An 18,131-nucleotide genomic window follows, 5' to 3' on the forward strand; every position below is an offset into this window, starting at 1 on the left:
TTTTAACCCATGTGCTACCAATACATGCATAGGAGAATACATAAGACTGATGCAAAAGAGGGTAAGCTAACTTTTACATTATGAATCTTCAACATCTTAATCCTCACATGAAAAGAAGAATTACTAGCATTTAATCAACAAAGCATCATAATTATGTTTGTGTAAGGTGCCAATAAGACCACATAAATGCTCAACCCATAATGAATTAAGTTTTCATGTTTTATTGATAGCATATCTCAAACTCCTTAAATTCCACTACTCAAATAAACCTTCCTCTCCACTATCACAAGGATTATTCCACATTATATAGACTTTGGCATACATATGTAAACATACATAGCCATAGAGCCTAGTTCCAATATAAACTTAAGCGTTGCTATAAAGTAATGCTTTAGAAAGGCTTGGAGGGTTGTTTCAATGTCAAAATTAATTTTCAAAATTGACTTGATAACAATTCATGGCTCAACAAAATAAGCTAACAAGCCAACAATTAAATTGATTGGGCCAATCCATCACCCAAGTGATCATCAACCAAAACTTATTAATTTTTAATTAATGTCAAATTTCGAGCTAATGAATGCTCAAGTTGAATTAATTAATCAATACTAATTCTAAGGGAATGCATATTAATTTTTAATTAATATCAATTCCAAGCTAATGAGTGCTCAAGATTAATTAATTCATTCATGTCAATTCAAAGCTAATGCATGCTCAAGATCACTTAGATGATAAACTAGCTAATGAGTACTCAAGATCATTTGGATTGTAAGTTGCAATAAGCAATAAGCAATCATGCAATTGCGTATTGATTTATCCAAAATCGAACTTCACTCATAAAATATTTATAGCAGAAAAGAAATAAACCAGGGGTATCAAGAAAATCCTGGAGACATTGGTCCTTAAATCACTGAAATAAAATTACATTTCATTCTCATGCTGATGGAGGTTTCCTTCAAAAAAACTAAGCTTACCTCTTTAAATTTATAACATACATGAAATATGTGCAGGTCTACTTTCAATCTTTGATTTTCCTTTTAAAAGCACATGAGATCATTTAGGCACACATTGTTGTAACCCCTGATATAAGGCTTACAGCAGTCTCCAGCAGAAATGTAAACCTTGTACAGCCCTTAATGGCAGACCCGAACCTGAAGTCGGTGTATGTACTTTCCACATTTGGGGTGCAACAGAGAGCATCCAAGAAATAGTATGCATAGCCAACTATTGATGTAAATGATATTTCGCATTTGAAGATGTGTTGAGCTTGTCAAATACCTCCCAGTGGGAACTACCTCAATTATGCTCGAGACAGTACACCCTTTGAGCTGTCACAGAATAGCAGTGTACGTATTGTTATTAGAACCTATGAAGTTTTTACAAGTTGGATATTCAAATGCAACAGAAATTATCAGTGATCACCAACTACCTTGGAACACTTCCCTTCCTTCGCAGATCATATTCTGTAGCCTTGCGCAAAGCTCTTGCAAATGCTTTGAAGCAAGCCTCAATGATATGGTGTGAATTTTTTCCTGACAACTATTAACAAATTCAAAACAAGAGATTCAGGACTATATGGACCATTCTCACCTGGCATGCCTTGTAGAAAAGAATTATCACAAGCATTGCCTTACAAGTACCTTTCTTATGTGGAGTGTCATTCCAGAAGTGTTAACTAGTGACTGAAAGAAATGTTCAACAAGCTGAAAAACAAGAAACCAACTGGGTCATGACCTTGGTAAACCTTGCACGATATTGCAACCTTTAAGTATCTTGTTTTTTTATGTTCAAGTGTTGCTGACCATAAGTTAAGAGGAACTATTAAAGCAGCAAGCTCTCTGGACCCCACAATGAAGGATTCTTAAAGAAGTTTATCCTTGCTTACTTGTGTGTCATAGGTGCCAACTCTTTCTGTTGGGATATCCAAATCACATGCAAGATAGGGACGCCCTGACAAATCCTGCACCCAAAACGTTGATTAGGGGCAATGCCAATGAGCTTTTCTTTCTTTCTTTTTAAAGTATTATCTATCAACTGTTGTATTTTGCAGATAGAACATGAAAGTACCAGAATATTTCCATATACACTCCACAGGACGAAAAAGAACAGCTTCAACATTAAAAGAAAAGAACTTCCAGCTTGATCAAAAAGACTTTCATTAATCAAATCCAGAAAAAGGACCCAAACTCACAAGTGCAACTCTCAGCAGTGCAAATGTGTAGCTCAACATTGTTATGGAAAGCACTGTGTTCAAGAGAAGTAACAAGAAAACTACAAGCTCTCCACTCGCCATTCACTCCAAAAATGTGGACAAAGCCAGCCAAAGTTCTCTTCCCCTTGACCTTCAGAATATCAAGGCAATTAATCAATAAATATGGAACCCTGTGGACAACACTACTTGATAACAAAAGACAGACATCGCATTTGTACTCAAGCTGTAAGAATCAGGTATATATTTACTAGGTTCAAAGTTCCACTTGTATTTCATATTCAGGATGATTAGGTGTGTACTTCTGTTCAAGCTATATATCTGACGTGTATTTGTGTTCAAGTTACAAGAAACAGCCAGAAATTGAGTAGATTAAAAGCTCCCAGTTGCATTTCATATCCAGAATGAACTCTCAACAGGCAGGAAAGGCTTTAGGTATAACCATGTGCCTTGAACTTGCATGGAAGGCCTAAGGTAACTGAACAATCCCATGTGTACCACAGTTTTAAATCTTTATCAAGGAGATGCAAAACATTCAGCACATAGCATTCAAAATGTGAAATGAGAGCACCTTATTACAACAAAAAGCTCGAAACACACAATATTACAAATACATACACACTCGCCCTTCACTTTTTATCCAAAAAATTTACTCTATACGGGGCAACACTAGGTGTGAAATGTTAGAATTTACCAATTCTATGGGGAGTGCCCAATGTTTTAGTTGTTTAGTTTGCAGCGTGAACACAACTAGAGTAATAAGTTGTGTCACTATACTGAGTTGGTTGACTCCATTTGAGTTGCAGGTCAGGCCTACCTTAGACCCAAGTTGTACCTTCATTCCATCACTTTTCAGTTCTACAAGTACACTCTCCATTTTCAGCTCTCACACACTCTACCGTTCACTCCCTCATTTCTCTCTCCTCCATAGCTGGCGGATTCCAAACAAGTGCCATCAGCCAGTGCCACTTCGCCAAGGTCGTACTACTGCCAGCCAGCTCGTCAGCCCGGGGAGGAGTGAGAAGGTTCCACCAGATCCGCCCAAGAAGTAGCTGTTGTAGCACAGCCAGCTCTTGAGAAGGATAGGGAGGAGCTGCCCAGTGCCAGCCCCGCCAGGCTTTCGCACCTGTGTAGGCTCTTGCCTGCACTGCCACCTGGCACACCTCTTGTCCACCACCACCTGTGCTGTCCACAGCACCGCTTGCACCCAGCTGCACCCCCGCCAACTGCTGTACAGCGCCTCCATCAGCTGCACCAGCTCCACCCGCATCCTGCCCTTGCTGCCAGCTTTGCCACCTTGCACTACCCTATCCAGCCAGCCACCACCTCTAACAGTGCACCCACCTCACCACCACACTCCTCAAGGAGGAATCACCATCCAAAAATTTTGGGCTTTTGCCCAATTGGAGCTCAGGAGGACAAGTTAAATGGCACCAACTACCCCTTGTGGAGTTTCATGGTATGAAACCTTCTTGTTACAAAGGATCTTTGGGATCGAGTCGACGGTGATTTTCAAAGATCGGGAGAGCTTGCACCTAAAATACCTCAGCGCAGTGCTAGAGGACAGCCAACTGCCCTTGCTACTGGCTCTGCTCCTCCTACAGTTGATCAAAGGAGATGGGATTCAAAGGATGCACATCCTTTGTCATTGATTGCTTTGTCAATCAGGAGAGCGATTATACCTCATATTCAGTCATACAAGACCCCTAAAACAGCTTGGGATGTCTTGAAGAGCATGTTTGCAGCTCAAAATGAAGCCAAAATCTCTTACTTGCAAAGAGAATCGGCTAATGTACATATTGGATGAGGGTGACAGCATGAAAAATCACCTTACACACTTCCACGGCTTAGGTGAGCAGATGCTGAATATTGATGAGGTTATTTTGGATGCAAAAATGATAAATATCACTCTAAATTCACTTCCAGAGTCTTTATCTTCAGTTCCACACCTCGCTGAATTTATCTTCTTTTTTTTGTGGTGGTTGTCATGGGGAAGCGGAAGGAGCAACTTGGGGGGGGGAGGACCCCTTACATTCGTGAAGTTAGAGGACTTCTTGTTACAAGAGGAACTGTCCCAATAGGCAGCAAGCTGGAAAATCAGAAAACTGGGGAGATTATAAAGGAAAGAAGCTCAAAACATCAATGGGATTGGTGCCCCATGTTGTTAGTGATCAACCCAATGATGATGCTACTAAGTTGTGCAAAGCATGGGGCAAAATTAGGGATCAGCATGCATTGATTTTCTTTGATAATGGTGCACGAGCCAACTTCATCTCTGTTGACATGGCCACCTGTCTAGACATCAGAGAGGATGAGATGGGACCCATGGGGGAAGTTGGAATGGCATGTAAAGGCCATGCAGAGCCTGTCACACCGCTCATTGAAAAGCTTCGGTTGCACATACAAGGATATGTGGACAGCAAAGAGTTCTTCATTGCTCCAGTTGAGGGTTGTGATATATTACTTGGTAAGCCATGGTATCACCGTATGCATGCAGTGATTGATTCTCGTTTTAAAAAAATCACTATTCAGCATAAGGGAAAGGTACTCACACTAGATGTAAAGTTGAAAGGTGAATCTATCCCTATTATATCTGTAGCTATCATTTCTAAAGTAATGAAAAATCATCTTTCAGCATACTTGGTTTTTACAAAGGATAAAGATGATAGTGAGAATGTTGGAAACATGTCTAAGTTAAAGAAGGATCGCATTCATTTCTGAAAATGTATGTTGATTGCTTCTCTCAGTCACTTCTCGAACTACCGCGTGAAAGACACGAATATCATGGCATAGATCTTATCCCTGGATGTAGCCCACCTAATAAGCCACCCTACAGAGTCAATGCAGCCCAACAGGAGGAGATTATGACCCAGGTAAATGAGCTACTAGAAAAAGGGTTGATTCAGCCCAGCTCGTCTCCTTTTTATTCTCTAGTGCTTTTGGTGCAGAAAAAGGATGGTTCATGGCATATGTGCATTGATTATTGTGCTCTGAACAAGATCACAATAAAGAATCGCTTTCCAATTCCTCGTATCAATAATGTTATAGATAGATTGCAAGGGGTAGCCATATTTAGTTGTATAGATTTGAAAAGTGGGTATCATCATATACGCATTAGACCAAAAGATGTGCCTAAGACAGCTTTTAGGACATCTTTTGGATTGTATGAGCTTCTTGTTATACATTTGGACTTACGAATGCTCCTATCACTTTTAATCGGATGATGGATCGTATCTTCATGCCACATAGAGGATTTATGGGCACTTTCTTTGATGACATGATTGTCTATTCAAAGAACGAGGCGGAGCATAGAAAACACTTGGATATTGTGTTCAATGAGTTGTGTGACCATAGGTTGGTTATCAATGACAAGAAAAGTGAATTCTTCTTGCATGAAATCCACTTTTTGGGACATATTGTATCGGCTGATGGTATTCGCATGGACCCTGCAAAGGTTGAAGCAATACGATCATGGTCACCTTTGAGAAATGTGCATGCGATCCGTAGCTTCTTGGGTTTATGTTTCTACGACATGAAGTATATACGTGGGTTTCCTGACATTGCATCTCCATTGCATGCCTTGCAGAAGAAGGATATGCCATTTAGATGGATAGCAGTGGAAATTTCAGCATTTGAAAAGTTGAAGGAAAAGATGACTTCAGATCATGTACTTATGTTGCCCGATCTAAGAAAGTCATTCATAGTTCAATATGATGCATGTGGTAACAGCATTGGGGCTGTTCTTATGCAGGACAGCCGAGTTGTGGCTTATGAGAGCCGAATTCTCCATGGTGCAGAAAAAGAATTTGCAGGTCTATGAGAAAGAGCTCTTGGCTATAAATCATGAACTGTCTACCTGGAAACATTATTTGTTGGGGGCTGATTTTACAGTGCGGATTGACCATCAAACTTTGAGGTACTTTTTGACACAGACAAAGTTGTCAAAGAAGCATATGAGATGGGAGTTGGGAATAAAGGCCTTGTACCTTTTAAATATGCTCGAGTGTGAACACACCCTTAGAACTTGTACTTACACATATATATCTATCTAAAAACCTAAAGGTACACACTCATCATTGTACCTACAAACGGGCTCACTCTCTACTATGCTCTCTCTCACTCTCTCTATCTCGATCTTCGTGCCTAAACGGTCCCTACAAACTGCAATTATAATGTGATCCTTTTGTATGCTGATGTAGAGAGTGCTCTAGTTATGAAAGAGATGAATCAGCACAACAATGCATCCAATAAGTCTTCTAGTGCTTTGCATACTAGGGGTAGATCATAGCAAAAGGGAAAATATGATGGCAAGGGACGCAATAAATCACGTGGCAAAGATGTTGAATGCTATCATTGTGGCAAGAAGGATCACTTTAAACGTGACTGCTACAAATGGAAGAAAGAGAAAGGAAAAGGCAAGAAGACACATGATAGCAAGGAAGAGAAGAAGAACAATCAACCTAAGAAGAGCAATGTAAAAATTGAAGAGATGAATGTAGTCACTCATAACAGTGACAATGGGAGTGATGTACTCTTTGTCTCTTCACACTTTGATGCACATGCTTTACTTGCAGATACAGATGATGACATGCATACCTGGATTCTCGATTCAGGTGCTTCCTTTCATGTCACCCCTCGTCGTGAGTGGTTCTCCGCTTATACAGAGGGTCGACATGGTGTTGTCCATCTTGGGGACAACTATGCATGTAAGATTGCAGGTATTGACAGTGTGCAGTTACAGTTTCAACATGGCTCTGTCTTTACACTTCAACATGTACGGCATGTACCTTAGATCAAGAAGAGCTTGATTAGCACAAGGAGACTAGATTATGATGGTTTTCATACCACCTTTGGTGATGGAAAATGAAAGATCTGTAAGGGATCTAGGGTTATTGCCAGAGGTTGCAAGAGTGATACTTTGTATCCACTTCATGTATCTAGTGTGTGTGACCATGTTGTTGCCATGACCGAGCAGCCAACCGTTTCATTGTGGCATGGCCGGTTGGGACACATGAATCAAACAGGAATGAAAGTGCTTTCTCGTTTGGGTTACTTACCTTGTCTTCATTATGCTGATTTTGAGCATTGTGATCATTGTATTTATGGCAAAAATGCACAAGCATCTCACAAAAAGTTTCTTTCTTTGAAATCTTCTTCTCTAGAGTTAGTACATTTGGATGTATATCAAATGCCAAGATTATCTTTAGGGGGAAAGAAATATTTTGTCACCTTTGTCAATGATGCTACACGAAAAGTATGGGTTTACCCTATTCATAGCAAGAATGAAGTGCTTGACAAGTTTAAAAATTTCTTGGCATTGGCTGAAAATCAGACAAATAAGACATTTAAGTGTCTTCGCTCTGACAATGGTGGGTAATATGTGTCTAAGGCCTTTCACGCATTTTGTGACAACAAAGGGATAAAGAGGGAGCTCACTGCCCCTCATAATCCGCCCCAAAATGGAGTTGCAAAGCGTGTGAATTGGACCATACAGGATAAGGTCCATACGATGTTGTCTCATGCTGCATTACCCCATGATTTTTTTGCAGAGGCTGTTGTGACAGCCATTCACTTCATTGATTGGTCACCAAACAGGTCTTTTTGGTTTGGGGGGGGGGGGGGGGGGTTGGGGTGGAGCCAAAGTCATGTAAATGCATTTTCCGATGATATTGTGATGAGCATGAAATGGGGTATAGATTGTGGGATCCCGAGAAAAGGAAAGTAGTACGTAGCAATGACGTTATCTTCTAGGAAGATCGCATACACAAACAGCCCGAGAAGACTGAGGAGGTCCGTAGGGTTGTATTTCGAGAAGAAATACATTTTGGACAACAAAATGTGCCCGTTGTACAACAGCAAATACCTGCTGTAAATGAACCTGTAAATGCAGAAAATGATGCTGGAAATGATCAGCCAGCTATTGCCCATGAAAATGAGCCATTACATGTGCAAGAACAACCAAGACAGCAAGCTGTTAATGCTAATTTGCAGGCTGAAATGCCAGGACAGCATGCTGAAAATGAAAATTTGTAGGAACAACCAGCAAACAATGACCATTGGGTTAGAAGATCGTCTAGGGCTACTAGACAACCTGACAGATTTATTCTTGGTGCAATTAATGTGCCTGATTATGTCATATTGACATATTGTGATAAACAGTCTTGCTTCAAGGAAGCAATGGATTGACAAAACAGCAAGAAATGGTATAAAGCCATGTTGTCAGAGATGGAATCTCTTTTAAAAAATGGTACTTGGGACTTGGTGCAATTGCCTAAAGGGCAAAAAACCCTTCCATGCAAATGGGTTTACAAGATGAAGGTCACTTCTGGTTCCTCACCAAAGTACAAAGTAAGATTGGTTGCAAAGGGGTACAAGCAGGAGCATGGAATTGACTTTGATGAGATTCTCTCTCCTCTAGTCAAGATGACTACATTGAGAACCATTTTGGGCTTGGTTGCAGTTGAGGATATGGAGCTTATACAGATGGATGTAAAGACTGCGTTGTTACATGGTGATCTGCATGAAGACATATATATGTAGCAACTTTAAGAGTTTGTTGAACAAGGGAAGGAAAAAATTGTATGTAAACTCAAAAAGAGTTTGTATGGGCTGAAATAAGCACCAAGAGATCACTGCTTGTACACCAAGAAGGCAGAAAATGGCAGTCTGATTATCTTGGTTTTGTATGTTGATGACATGCTGATTGCTGGCAAGGATACTCATGCCTTGGATTCATTGAAGCAAATTCTTCATGGCAGCTTTAACATGAAGGATCTTGGTGATGCAAGTCACATTCTTGGCATGCGAATACTTAGAGATAGATCGAAAGGCTTTATCTATCGCAGCACGAGTATATCTCCAAAGTTTTGCAGTGTTTCAATATGGAAAGGGGAAAACAATTGGGGTTCCATTGCCTCCATATGTAAAACTCGGTGCAGATGACAGCCCTACATGTGATGATGAGAAGGATGAAATGGCCAAGATACCATATGCTTCAACTGTTGGCAGTTTGATGTATGCTATGGTTGCTACACGTCCTAACATTGCCTTTGCAATGGGAGTGGTTAGCAGATACATGGCAACCCCTAGCAAGAAGCATTGGGATGCAATGTAAGGTATTCTGAGATACCTCAAAGGCACAAAGGAGTTATGCATCTGCTTTGGAAAGCATAAGGCGGACTATGCTGGTCATGCGGACTGCAAGAAGTCCACTTCTGGGTATGTGTTTACTTTCACAAGAGGAGCAATCTCTTGGATCTCTAGGCTACAAAAGTGTGTTGCATTGTCTACTACAGAGGCAAAGTATGTGGTTGCCACTGAGGCATGCAAGGAGACTTTATGGCTTTCACGTCCGGTGGGAGAGCTTGGCATCACAGAGTTACCTGTTCTCCATTGTGAAAGTTAGAGTGCTATCATGCTAGCACAAAATCCTGCATTTCATGCAAAGACAAAGCACATACAGGTGAAGTACCACTTCATTAGAGATGTACTTGACAGCAAGAGTATTGAGCTTGTCAAAGTGCATACAGATGATAACCCTACAGACGACCTCACAAAGGGTCTTCCAGCAAAGCGGTTTGCTCATTGCCAAAACAGACGATGGGAGTTGGATAGATATATGCATTTCAACTTTGTACATACCTAGACTTAGCTGATTCTTTTCTCCTCTTAAGGCACATTGCCTTTAGGTGGGAGGTTGTTGGGAATAAAAACCTCGTGCCTTTTAAATGTGCTCAAGTGTGAACACACCCTTAGCACTTGTACTTACACAAATATATCTATCTAAAAACCTAAAGGTACACACTCGTCATTGTACCTACAAATGGGCTCACTCTCTACTCTACTCTCTCTCACTCACTCTCTCTTGATCTCCGTGCCTAACCGGTCCCTACACTGGGCAAATTTTCTCTCTATGTTTCATTTTCAAATTGTACATATTGATGGTAAAAATAATGTTGTGGCTGATGCACTGTCAAGTAAGACACAAATTTCAACTGTCAGCATGGTTTATCACACTGAGTTGGATACCATGAAAGAGTAATATGTTGCTGATTCGGGCTTTGCTAATGTTTATGATCAGCTTTGCAATGGCCAAAGGCACGAACGCTTTGTGCTAAGAGATAAATTTCTGATAATGCATGGATGACTATGTGTCACAAAGCAGTTAAGGCCTAGAGTTATTACGGAAAGTCATGTTGCTCCATATACAGGACTCAGAGGTATTGATGCCACGGTCAAGACAGTGGAGTATTTCTTTTATTAGCCACCTTTGAGGCATGATATAGAACAGTTTGTTAAGACATGCATCGTATACCAAAAGATAAAGCATGATAGACAAAAGATGCCAGGTTTATTGTAGCCCTTGCCTATTCCAGATAGGCCTTGGTAGAGCATTGCAATGGACTTTATTTTTTAGCTTCCTAAGACACCTATAGGGAATGATGGGATATGGACCATCATCTACAAGTTTAACAAACAAACCCATTTCATTCCGGTGAGGAAGAAAATAAAGGATGATCATATGGCACGATTGTTTTTGCAGTTCATCTTTAAGTATCATGGTATGCCAGAGTCGATCATTAAAGTCTTGTTTGAGAATATGGGTATCATGCTGAAATTCTCATCATCCTTCCATCCGCAGATAGATAGTCAATCTAAGGAAGCAAATTCCAGAGTATTAGATCTTTTGAGGTGCTATGTTTTAGACCACAAGACTCAGTGGAAGTAGTATTTGCCCTTGGTTGAGTTTGCTTACAACAACATAGTGCATAGTTCGACGGGCAAAGCTCTATTTGAGGTGGTTGAGGGTGGCAAGAAGGTACCACCTATTATGCACACTAAGGATAAGATCTTTAAGGCCGATCGTTATGTGTACAAAGATAAAATATGCACTTCAAAGATTGCAAGAAAAGCAAAAGAGGACAGCTGATCGCCATAGACGTGCTTTGCAGTTTGCAGAGGGTGATTATGTATTGCTGCGTTTTGAAAAGGCAAGACTGAAAAAGATGAAAGGAAGAGAAAGATTGTATCCGAAGTTGAGTATGAGATACTATGGGCCCTTCCACATATTGGAGAAGATCAGTGATGTGGCATATCGGCTGAAATTACCTCCACATTAGCGAATACACAATGCCTTTCATGTCAATTTGTTGAGACCTTTACATGGTGATGTGCCAGAGGATATGTCTGCTGAAATTCAGCCTGAGGTTGAGAAGCTAGATGAGATTTTGATACTTGAGCAGATTTTGGCACATAAGGAAAGAAAGGTCAAAGGTAAAGTTTCCAGGAGATACTTGGTAAAATTTCAAAATTATTTACCAATGGATGCCAAATGGATGGAAGAGGATGACTTTAGTTCGAGCTTCGTCACGTTCAACAGAGCAAGTGTCCGGAGTATTGCTTGATGCTCAAGGGGGAGGTAGCAATTCCCCTCCTCTTGTTATGGACAGCTCTTGTATGTAGTGGATCTGGGATGTATTCAGCATGCATCCAAGGTATTGCGCTGACAATATGTTTGCCGTGAGATCACTACTTAGTGTACTAGTCACTGTGAGATGTATGCAGATGAGTATGAGTTTCACCCAGGCACTGGAAATATACTTTTGCATTAACTTATGATCAGTTTAGCATAAATTTTGCCTCAATTTTGAGACAAAAAATTCTGATCAGTTTCAGCTTAATTTTTTATCAGCTTGAGAACCATTTATGGTCGCTTTTTGGATCAGCTGTGCATCAGTTTTTGCACTAATTGCTTGTCAGTTTTTGCAATGAGTTTGTGATCAGTTTGGGGTCACATTTGCAGCAGTTTGTGATCGGTTCTCAGATCAACAGGTGATCAGTTTATGATCAAATTATGCTTAGTTTTTAATGGTTTATATCTAGTTCCATGGACAACAATACATGTTATGATGCCATTGATGTTTTAGCCATGGTTTATGCTTGGTTACGCTATGCTATGGGTTGGTTTTGCCAGATGAGTTAAGCTCATGAGAAATTAGACATGTCACATGATAATCTGACAATGTTTTTGAGATTCTTTGTGAGTCTTATGCTATGTTATGTTGGCTGGTAATCTTCAGCATATGTTGGGCATAGAAATGGTTGAAGAACAGTGCGCAATGTTGTGTTGACTATGATGCCCTATGGAAATTCCAGTGTAGTACTTTGCTTTTAATGCATTTGGCAGTGCAATCGAGGACGATTGCAAGGATTTCAATAGGGAGGGCTGTCATGAGGACATGTATTTTTGAAACCTCACTTAATATGTGGATTAATTTTTAATCAAATGATTAAGTAAATATTGCACATATAAGGTGCAGCTAGGGTTAAAGTAAATTAAGCCTCGGACCCAAAGAAATTACAGGATGTCAAAGGCAAAAGTTGCTATAAGTTATGTCGCATAGGTACTTGGTGGTATCCGGTGCCAATGGTTGGCCTAGGTCATCCATTTGGCCATAAGTGTCAGTTGGTGACACTAGAGAAGTGGTGTTTAATGGTACCTAACACCAATCTAATGGTCAAAGATGACGTAGAGACACTAAGGAATGGAAATTGCCTAGCCAATTTAATTACTGGTCAGTCAGATTATTTTTCAAGGCACCGAAATAATTATTAGATTAATTTTCAGTATTTAAAGGATGAAAATTAATATTTAATTATGAAAAATGCTGGAAAAACCATTTGAAAAGGTTTCCATTTGTCAAAAATGCCCATACAAGATTGAAAGACGTCCTTAGAGATTGGAGAGAGGCATTTCTATAAATTCAGCCTGCAAGAGAGAGGGAGGGGAGACATTGGAGGATCTTCTGAGGCAGCCAGGGGCAGAAGAAGACCAATCAACAACAGGAGACAACATCCATAGGCTGTTGAGGCACGACAGCAACAATAAATGACTGATTTTCTTCAATTCTTTGCATCTACATGCTGTTGTGTGACAGAGCAACAGCTGCACTTGACTGATTTTTAGTCATTCTTCATGACAAAACTCTAAATTTTCTCTCTCTATAGCTTTCCCTCTCATCTCCCAGCCATTTCTTAGTCTTGCTCTCCGAAGATCTCAGCATTTGGACCCTTGGAGGCTGAGAAATTGCAAATTTCTCTACTATAAACCCTAATTTACAATAGAAATTAGGGTTTACCAACAACTTTGGGAAGCATGCCAGAAATTAGAAGCTGCAAGACTTGGATTCAACAAGACTAAAGATGAATTTCAGTTGAATTCAGGTGGAGGACTAGCCAACCATTGAATTTGGGGCATTTCCATCGCCTATCAAGTGGGTGAAGGCCAATTGAGTGTCCAAATCAAGGGGAAAAATAGATTGAAGACTTGCTAGTCACTTTGGACAACAAAGGGAGTTGAAATACCGAAAGGGATTGGGAGAATCCCATTGTAAGTCAACTTTTTCTTCAATAAAGCTAAAGAAATACCGAAAGGGGCGCCAATTTTGGGGCCAATCAAGTGTGCATTGTCTAAGATCAGTAGGTAAATTTGTATTTTCAGATTTGCATTATATTGTTTGCTGCTGTAATTAAGTTGTAATCAAGGATTTACCACCCTATTCGAGGAAAAATGCTGGTTTCATAGAGCCTCTGCCACTATAGGTGGTGCTCCCAATTCGACCCTCACGATCTCGTGTAGTGTTGATGGTTTACTCATGAACAGCCGAGAGATCATCATCACCAGGGGATGTTCAAACTGCTCCTATCCTTCGTATCTCTCCTCCCCTTCGGGCAATGGCTGATCTTGTGTGGTTCGCCATGTATGGTAGAGGCTAGACCCCCATATAGAAGTGCCAATGTGACCAAGGTATCAAAGAGTCATAGCTTCGTCCGAGGTTCCTAAAATTGTAGACGTGCACATTGGCTTTCCATAGATCCCAGGGCAACGTAGCCACGTGCCAGTCTTCCGCCGTGGCCTTCCTTAGGGTGAATCTCGGCCCTGAGAATGTGATCCCCAGGTAAACATATTTTTGAACCACCTCGACTATATCCTCTTCGTATTTGAAGTGGAGAACTGATCGGGGGATCCATTGGGTGGATGTAGTGAATACCATGATCTTGGTTTTCCCCAGGTTCAATGTGAGATCCCTAACCTAGCAAAAGGTCCGTAATGCGTTTAGGTGGCGCTGCAGTCCCTCCAGCGTGCTAGAGAGGATAACTATATCATCTGCATATAGTAGCATGGATATCAGTGTCCACCCCATGCAGGACCCCTCCCCTCCTGTAGTGACATATTAGGCACGAAGATCGAGATAGCAGGTGTTCGTTGTGCGCAGAGAGACAGAGAGAGTGAGAGAGAGCACAACAGAGTGTAAGCACATTTGTAGGTACAATGACGAGAGTGTACCTTTAGGTTTTTAGATAGATATATATGTGTAAGTACAAGTGTTAAGGATGTGTTCACACGCAAGCACATTTAAAGGCATGAGGCCTTTATTCCCAACAACCTCCCACCTAAAGGCAATGTGCCTTAAGAGCAGAAAAGAATCAGCTAAGTCTAGTATGTACAAAGCTGAAATGCATATATCTATCCAACTCCCATCATCTGTCGGCAATGAGCAAACCGCTCTGCTAAAAGACCCTTCGTGAGAAGGTCTACAGGATTATCATCTGTATGCACTTTGACAAGCTCAATGCTCTTGCTATCAAGTACATCTCTAATGAAGTGATACTTCACCTGTATCTGCTTTGTCTTTGCATGAAAGGCAGGATTCCGTGCTAGCATGATAGCACTTTGACTTTCACAATGGAGAACAAGTAACTTTGTGATGCCAAGCTCTCCCACCGGACATGAAAGCCATAAAGCCTCCTTGCATGCCTCAGTGGCAGCCACATACTTTGCCTCTCTAGTAGACAATGCAACACACTTTTGTAGCCTGGAGATCCAAGAGACTGCTCCTCTTGTGAAAGTAAACACATACCCAGAAGTGGACTTCTTGCAGTCCGCGTGACCAGCATAGTCTGCATCCGTAAAGCCAACAACAGATGCCTTATGCTTTCCAAAGCAGATGCACAACTCCTTTGTGCCTTTGAGGTATCTCATAATACCTTACACTGCATCCCAATGCTTGTTGCCAGGGGTTGCCATGTATCTGCTAACCACTCTCACTGCAAAGGTAATGTCAGGACGTGTAGCAACCATAGCATACATCAAACTGCCAACAGCTGAAGCATATGGTATCTTGGCCATTTCATTCTTCTCATCATCACATGTAGGGCTGTCATCTGCACTGAGTTTTACATATGGAGGCAATGGAACCCCAATTGTTTTCCCCTTTCCATATTGAAACACTGCAAAACTTTGGAGATATACTCGTGCTGCGATAGATAAAGCCTTTCGATCTATCTCTAAGTATTCGCATGCCAAGAATGTGACTTGCATCACCAAGATCCTTCATGTCAAAGCTGCCATGAAGAATTTGCTTCAATGAATCCAAGGCATGAGTATCCTTGCCAGCAATCAGCATGTCATCAACATACAAAACCAAGATAATCAGACTGTCATTTTCTACTTTCTTGTGTACAAGCAGTGATCTCTTGGTGCTTATTTCAGCCCATACAAACTCTTTTTGAGTTTACATACAATTTTTTCCTTCCCTTGTTCAACAAACTCTTAAAGTTGCTGCATATATATGTCTTCATTCAGTTCACCATGTAAAAACGCAGTCTTTACATCCATCTGTATAAGCTCCATATCCTCAACTGCAACCAAGCCCAAAATGGTTCTCAATGTAGTCATCTTGACTAGAGGAGAGAGAATCTCATCAAAGTCAATTCCATGCTCCTGCTTGTACCCCTTTGCAAACAATCTTACTTTGTACTTTGGTGAGAAACCAAAAGTGACCTTCGTCTTGTAAACCCATTTGCATGGAAGTGTTTTCTGCCCTTTAGGCAACTGCACCAAGTCCCAAGTGTCATTTTTCTCAAGAGATTCCATCTCTGAGAACATGGCTTTATACCATTTCTTGCTGTCCTGTCTGTCCATTGCTTCCTTGAAGCAAGATGGTTTACCACAGTTTGTCAACATGACATATTGAGCCACATTATTTGCACCAGAAACAAATCTATCAGGTTGTCTAGTAGCCCTAGACCATCTCCTAACCCAATGATCATTGTTTGATGGCTGTTCCTACAAATTTCCATTTTCAGCATGTTGTCCTGGCATTTCAGCCTACAAATCAGCATTAATAGCTTGCTCTCCTGGCTGTTCCTGCGTATGTAGTGGCTCATTATCATGGGCAATAGCTGGCTGATCATTTACAGCATCATTTTCTGCATTTACAGGTTCATTTACAGCAGGTATTTGCTGCTGTACAACGGGCACATTTTGTTGTCCAAAAGGTATTTCTTCCCGGAATACAACCCTACGGACCACCTCAGTCTTTTCGAGTTGTTTGTGCATGTGATCTTCCCGGAAGATAACATCATTGCCGCATACTACTTTCCTTTTCTCGGGATCCCACAATTTATACCCCATTTCACCCTCGTCACCATATCCTAGGAAAATGCATTTACAGGACTTTGGCTCAAGTTTGCTGCGTTTTTCTTTATGAATGTGCACAAAAGCCTCGCAGTCAAACACCTTCAGGTGAGCATATGAAGGTGGCTTGCGCGACCACGCTTCCTGGGAAACTCCCCCCCCCCCAAAAGACCTATTTGGTGACCAATTAATTAAGTAAACGGCTGTCATAACAGCCTCTCCCCAAAAACCATGGGGTAATGCAACATGAGACAACATCGTACGGACCTTATCCTGTATTGTCCGATTCATATGCTCTGCAACTCCATTTTGGGGTGGATTATGAGGGGTAGTGAGCATCGTACGGACCTTATCCTGTATTGTCCGATTCATATGCTCTGCAACTCCATTTTGGGGTGGATTATGAGGGGCAGTGAGCTCTCTCTTTATCCCTTTGCTGTCACAAAATGCCTTAAAGCCCTTGGACACACATTCCCCACCATTGTCAGAGCGAAGACACTTAAATGTCTTATCTGTTTGATTTTTAACCAATGCTAAGAATATTTTGAGCTTCTCAAGCACTTCATCCTTACTACGAATAGGATAAACCCATACCTTTTGTGTAGCATCGTCGACAAAGGTGACAAAATATTTCTTTCCTCCTAAAGATAATCCTGGCATCTGACATACATCTGAATATACAACTCTAGAGGAGAAGATTTCAAAAAAATAGACATTTTATGAGACGTCTGTGCATGTTTACCATAAATACAATGATCACAATGATCAAAATCAGCATAACGAAGACAAGGCAAGTAACCTAAACAACAAAGCACTTTCATTCATGTTTGACTCATGTGTCCCAACCGGCCATGCCACAAAGAAACGCTTGGCTGCTCGGTTACGGCAACAACATAGTCATGCACACTAGATACATGAAGTGGATACAAAGTCTCACGCTTGCAACCTCTTGCAATCACTCTAGATCCCCTACAGATCTTCCATTTTCCATCACCAAAGGTGGTATGAAAACCATCATCATCTAGCTACCCTGTGCTAATTAAGCTCTTCCAATCATTCTTGAGGGCATGAGCTGAGGTACATGCCATACATGCTGAAGTGTAAAGACAGAGCCATGCTGAAACTGTAACTGCACACTGCCAATACCTGCAATCTCACATGCATAGTTATCCCCAAGATGGACAACACCATGTCGACTCCCTATATAGGCAGAGAACCACTCACGATGAGGGGTGACATGAAAGGAAGCACCTAAATCGAGAATCCATGTATGCATGTCATCATTTGTATCTGCAAGTAAAGCATGTGCACCAAAGTGCCAAGAGACAAAGAGTACGTCACTCCCACTATCACTATCATGAGTGACTACATTTACCTCTTCAATTTTTACGCTACTCGTCTTAGGCTGACTGTCCTTTTTCACTTCCTTGCTATCATCTATCTTCT

General features: G+C 41.0%; 1 protein-coding gene across 1 annotated transcript in view; it reads right to left on the minus strand.

The window, feature by feature from the left end:
* Window positions 1-855: 855 nt before the first annotated feature.
* The window catches only part of LOC148029352 (uncharacterized), an 82,782-nt gene continuing 65,506 nt past the window's right edge, over window positions 856-18,131 (minus strand). Inside the window, exons 5-8 of the mRNA XM_087688132.1 lie at window positions 1,883-1,957; window positions 1,638-1,700; window positions 1,427-1,536; window positions 856-1,325 (exon numbers count right to left, since the gene is read on the minus strand). Of these exons, the coding sequence (XP_087544258.1) occupies window positions 1,298-1,325; window positions 1,427-1,536; window positions 1,638-1,700; window positions 1,883-1,957 (276 nt within the window). The 3' untranslated portion in view covers window positions 856-1,297. The remainder of the gene's footprint in view (window positions 1,326-1,426; window positions 1,537-1,637; window positions 1,701-1,882; window positions 1,958-18,131) is intronic.

Source organism: Lygodium microphyllum, chromosome 11 (assembly GCF_053477565.2).
Source record: "Lygodium microphyllum isolate KBCC chromosome 11, Lygodium_microphyllum_v1.1.10, whole genome shotgun sequence".
Classification (NCBI taxonomy): Eukaryota; Viridiplantae; Streptophyta; class Polypodiopsida; order Schizaeales; family Lygodiaceae; genus Lygodium; species Lygodium microphyllum.